This window comes from Asparagus officinalis, chromosome 5 (genome assembly GCF_001876935.1).
Source record: "Asparagus officinalis chromosome 5, Aspof.V1, whole genome shotgun sequence".
In the NCBI taxonomy this organism is placed as follows: Eukaryota; Viridiplantae; Streptophyta; class Magnoliopsida; order Asparagales; family Asparagaceae; genus Asparagus; species Asparagus officinalis.
The window spans coordinates 99829402-99835451 of NC_033798.1; the positions used below are offsets into that span (position 1 = coordinate 99829402).

The window sequence follows — 6050 nt, forward strand, 5'->3', positions numbered from 1 at the left end:
TTAACCAAATTTTTAGAAATAGGTATCAACCAGGACGTCAACCATCCACATGATTTGATGCCAAAGTTTTGGGCAAGATAGCTAAGACAAAGGGGGATATAGAAGTTTAAAGGATTGTTGATGAGTAGGTTGTTCATGCTGTTTTAAGCTCATCTAACTGACATTTATAAAATGTTGCAAGACATAAAGGTTGGTTACCTTGTTTAGGAAATTAAGTAAACCATCTGCAAGAATTTCTGTCTTCACATGGCCTTTTCCATCTTGAGTTGATAAGTAGCCTCCAGCCATGGACGTTTGTTTGCTGAGAAACATCAGTTCACAAACCAGTTATGTTGCCGAATAATTCGATTACTTGGTCAATTTTGAAGCATGAGATCATTCAAGATGGTTAGCCAACTAACTAAACATGTTTGTAATTCTCCCACCAATTTGATATAGTATACAAACCTCTGATTAACAAGTCTAAATGTTAACTGCTTCCACAAAGATCCTCCTCTACCACCCATGAATGAAAAGCGTGCCCTACCCTGGAAAACAGAAGCTAAAGTAAGTTGCAGGGCAAATGTTTGTACTTATATTAGAGATGAAAATTGCTACAATATTTCATCATGGTGTTTAGTGAGCCATAAACTATGACACAATGTATGGAGAAGAAATTTTATTTAGAGGGCGTTTGGTAGCTTGCAACTGGAGTGGTTGCAACTCCAGTTGCATGCAACTAGGTCAACTTTGTTCAGTTACTAGCGTTTGCTTTGTTACAACTCACAATTACAGTTACAAAACAATCCTTAGTTGCAAGTTGCAACATATGACTTACGTCAAAAAAGATCACAAGTCACATTTGCAACTTAATTGCAACTGACCCAAATTTATTAAAAATCAAAATCATTACTTAATATTTAAAAATAAATTCATTAAAGATTTAAAACAGAAAATTCATTAAAGATTTAAAACAGTCTTTTTAAAAATATTATTATAATAATTTCTTCAAAAAAGTTTTAAAAATAAAGTTATTTAAAAATATTTTTCCTAAAAAATGTTTCTTCTAAAAGTAATATCTTAAGAAATATTTATAAGATAATTTTTTAAAATAATAATAAATTTTTAAAATAATAATATTTTTTTAAAATAATAATAATTTTTTAAAATATAATTACTTGAAAAAATATTATTATTCTAAAAATATAAATATTTTTGTTTAAAAAATATTATTTTCATAACATCTTATTTTTTATAAATTAATATTTTCAAAAAGTATTGAATATTTTTCGAATAATATATTATTTTCAAAAAATAATATAAATTTTTTAAAAATAATATATTTTAAATAATATATTATTTTGTAAAATAATATATTATTTTGAAAAGTAATATATTAATTTTCAAACTAATTTATTAATTCTTAAAATAATGTATTATTTTCAAAATAAGATATTATTTTTCAAAATAACAATATTTTTCAAAATAATATATTTACCTAAAATATATTATTTTTTAAAATATATTACTTTTTTGAAAATATTATCTCTAAAAAATAATATTTTTTAAAAACTATTTTTTAAGAAATATTATTTTTTGGAAAAATTCTTTAAAAACTAATTTTAAAAATATATAGAAAATAGGAAAATTTGTGTCAAGGCTCCAAATTCCAACTTTCAATGTGCCACAGCACCCCATATTTTTTTTAATGTACTGCAGCCCCTTCTTTTTGAAAAAATTGTGTTCAGGCCCCTCCATCATGATTCCAGCTCATGCCAGCGGATGATTAGACATGCCAGCTGGCTTAAATCCCAAATTTACCCTCTTCTTTGTTATGCTAGCGGATGTTAACTCTTATAGTTAACATGTTAACTATTAATAGTTAGCATGTTAACTGTAAGAGTTAACATGTTAACTATAAGAGTTAACATGTTAACATGATAACCATGACCGTTGGGCGACGGAGCGGGGGAGGGAGGCGGAGCTGGGGAGGGAGGTGGGGGAGGCGGTAGAGGAGGACTGAATGAGGAGGGGGGTAAAATCGAGATTTTAGATGGAGTTTGCATTGTAACTTGGGGAGAGGGGACTGGGCATAATTTTTTCAAAAAAATAAGGCTGCAGCATATTGTTGAAAGTTAGGGGGGCTGAGGCACATTGAAAATTAAAATTTAGGGCCTTAAATCAATTTTCCCTAAAAAATAAATTGAAAAGTATTCGTGCTTCTAAAAAATAAAGTTTTCCTTGAATACTATTATACTTTGTTAAAATATTGTTTTTAAAATTTTTCAATAATATTTTTTGAAAAATCTTTTATTTAAAAAATTTTGAAAAGACATATTTTTTGATGAAATTCATTTATGAAACTCTATTTTACCAAAAAAAATTTACAAAATTATTTTATTTTTTAAAAATAATTCTTTTAATAAACTATTACTTTAAAAATATTATCTTATGTAAATTTTTTTTAAATTTAGAAGTCAATTTACCTAATAATAAAAACAATTATTTTTAAAAAATAAATATTTTAAAAGTGTGAAAAGAATTAATAACTTTAATAATTTATTAATGCTGAAAAAATAAGTTGCATATGTAGAGTTACAAGCAAAATCAAACAGTTGTACCTGCAAGTAGCAAAATTAAAATTTTGAACCAAATAATTGCAATTGTAGTTGCATGTAAGAAGAGTTACAAGTGACTATTTGAAAAAAATATTCAACAAATTACAGTTTTTTAAAAAAATGATTTGTACCAATCAAGTCCTTTCAAGTCGCTAGATTTAACATGTAAGTACAGGTTACAATTTTGACTAAACTTGTGCATAAATATAAAGAGTACAAGTTCACATGCTCAGAAGCACGAGATTTGCAGATCTCATCTCAAAATCATCATACAATAATGAAAATAAGATGCAATGAATTCAACAGGAATTTACCTGATCAGTGGAGGAGCTATCTAACCAAAACGTGTCCTCAGCGTTCTCATCACCAAATAGGTAACAGAAAATATTGTGTGAACCCCCAACCTGACTCACCAAGCAATCAATCTTTTTCCACTGCAATCTGATATGCTTGACGTTGAAACTCTTAAGTGCAATTTGTCGATTGTTGCATATATGCAGGTGGCATTCTGTGGCTTCTTTTCTATGTACTATCTGTCTCTTCGGATGTCCTGACGATTGACATGCATAAGACACCTGCACCCTGTCAGTGAAGTTTTATTTCTCAAAGCCAATAGTTACAGAGTCAAAAAAATTAACGCCTTCCAAAAAATGTTAGAGCTTATTAATGTAATAAAAAAGGTTTTGAGTACAATATAAAAAATGTTTTTTCCTCAATTTTTATAAATAACTGCAATTTACCACAATCATGGACCTTTCTTTCTTGATGTGAGGATGACTCAACCCATAGCCAACTGTCATCTGTTTAAAATTTTCAAACATTTGCCTTCCATATCGAGTAGCAATACTTTCGGGGTGAAACTGAATGTCAAAGCAATAATTAGATGATAACCAACTAAATCAGTACACTACTAACGACCCAGTAGCATACCTGCACACCATAATGAGGCTTATCTAAGTGCTTGACTCCCATAAGAACCTTTCTTCCGTTGAAGTTATTAACATCATTCACATTTGATATTCCTGCACCAATCTAAAATACCAGTAATGAACAACTGGTTGGAGTTGATTTTCAATTCAAAAAGACACCAATGTTTAAATTAGATTCTTGGATGCTGAGAGAAAGCAGACGCACAGAGGTGGTCCATGCTACAGCAATGAGTTCCTTTGGAAGCGAGTCTGCATCAATTACAAGTGAATGATACCGCACAACCTGCAAGTGGAATGAATGCTCAATAAATTATGGAGTGGCTCATTGATGTACACATGTTAATTGTAACAATGAAAAAACAGACCTCAAATGAAAATATCAAACTGATACACAACTGATTTTGCTCAACTCAAGAAGTATAAAAATCAAAATCAGAATATATAACCTACATGGAAAGCTAATGCACTGCTTCTTTCAATTGAGGCTATTCCCTTTACACATCCAATCCTTAAAACCTTACATTTTATACAAAAGACCATTGAGTTTTGACCTCTAAGTTGGAAAGGAACAAATACACTGAATGCACCATTACCTACTACTACATTTCTGTCACATGCAATGCACATGTATAAGCTAAATAAACGATGTCTTTGATATAGAGAAATTCAAAATAAGCAAGGTTATTGTGTGTAAATATTTAATATGTATTATCGCGTTACACATATTGCAACATTTAATTTGAGTGAATTATTAAAAGCAAGGCTGTTGTATATAATGGTTAATGAGAGTCCCCGGTCTTTTCTCCAAAACAAATAACATGGTTGATGAAATTCTATAAAATAGGAGAATAGAGAAAACCTGCAATACTAAGCACACTTTTCATCTTTATATGAGCAAAGGAAATCAGACATAAGACTGAATTTCAAATTGCAAATACCACTAACGGGTTCACCTTACATATAGTAGATGGATAAAGGCCAAACAAGACAAAATTCCAAGTGTGCTACTTCTTTCAGCCCAATATGCAGTTTTCAAAAACTCGTAATGCTTTCCAATATTGCACCTTACCTACCGGTCATCTTAAGTTTATTGAGACTTCCAAATGATCCCCCCTTAAGATGTAAAATGTTGAGGTATCACAGTTTCACCACTATTCTTAACAGAAGTAACATTTTTTTCAGATTCACCATGAAAGTTAATTTTACAAAACAAAACACAGTTCTTTTAATACCACGATTCTGAAAGAAAGGACACCTTTTGCACTTCACTCTTTCTTTTTTTCTCTTCATTGCATTTAAATTTCTAAAACATTTTCAATATTTGCACTTACATACCTTAGTCCAACTGTTTGTTTGTCTATTTAATATCCCAAAGTCTTTTCTGTTAAAATGGCCTTACTAGTGTTAACAACTACAGTCAAAAGACTTAAATATGTATTATTGTTATTTGCCTATATCTCAAAGGAATTATTGAACAAAAAGCATTACACATAAGTTGTAACGGAAATATTGTTTCAACTACAAGCTAATCGGAGATTCTTTAGTGCAAAGAATATTAAAACTATTGAGTATCAGAAGTGTACAAATATTTGGAAACTTTTAGGTATCCAAATCAAGGTTTTAAATGTCGGATGTCGGATTCATGTCGGATAGCTAAAATTCATGTCGGGCAGCGGAAATCGGGGATATGTTGAGGGACATATACTAAATATCAGATTGTCATATCGGATAGATTTCTACTCAATTTTGGTCACCAAGATGAAATGCACTTGTCATGTTATAGCTTATCCTACTTGAGTTGAGTATTCATCATCAAGACACGAGTTGTTTTCCATTTCTTGAAGGGAAACATTAGAATATTACGCCAACAAATAAATAAAATACACGTTGGCAAACTAGAACTTTCGAAGTGCCTTCCATAAAATTAACATAAAGTAAAGTGCCTTGCATAAAATTGACATAAAGTGTTAAACTTTGAATTGATTTCAAGCTACGATTCAAACTTATTGTTTACATCACGCTTTTATGAATTCTCAATTTCAATTTGTAGAGACGAAGATGAACAAGAGGAGAATGCGGCGGAAAATAGAGCAATTTTTTTCTTTGCCCTAATCTATATTATATGTTATAGGGTCACTATGGGACAAAAGGCTAAAAAAAGAATTAATCAAGTTTGGCTTTTGAGTACTAAACCCATACCCCCATACTTATCAACACAAAAAAAAATCGGCCGATTTCCGATTTTTCAAGGCTGAAAATCGGCCGATATGTCCGCAATATCCCCCGACATGTCAGCCGACATTTAAAACCATGATCCAAATATAATTAAGTCATCCTTTGCATATTATCTGTTGTTAATTTGATTTATGAATTTGGTCCTTAAAAATAAAGTGGAAGACAAAGATTTACGTTTTAAATCCCAGAAGTTCAGGGTAAAGGCTTTAATGGCCATACTGCTGTATGAACTCCTATAGGGGCTTTTTTTCCCCAACCCTCAGTGGCCCATTTATAATCAAGCACAACT

At 30.6% G+C, this 6050-nt stretch overlaps 1 protein-coding gene across 1 annotated transcript in view; it reads right to left on the minus strand.

Annotated features, from left to right (window-relative positions):
* The window catches only part of LOC109840370 (aminodeoxychorismate synthase, chloroplastic), an 18712-nt gene that overhangs the window by 10294 nt on the left and 2368 nt on the right, over positions 1–6050 (minus strand). The window contains 6 exon segments of the mRNA XM_020408994.1: positions 199–301; positions 448–527; positions 2912–3179; positions 3351–3457; positions 3528–3629; positions 3732–3809. Of these exon segments, the coding sequence (XP_020264583.1) occupies positions 199–301; positions 448–527; positions 2912–3179; positions 3351–3457; positions 3528–3629; positions 3732–3809 (738 nt within the window).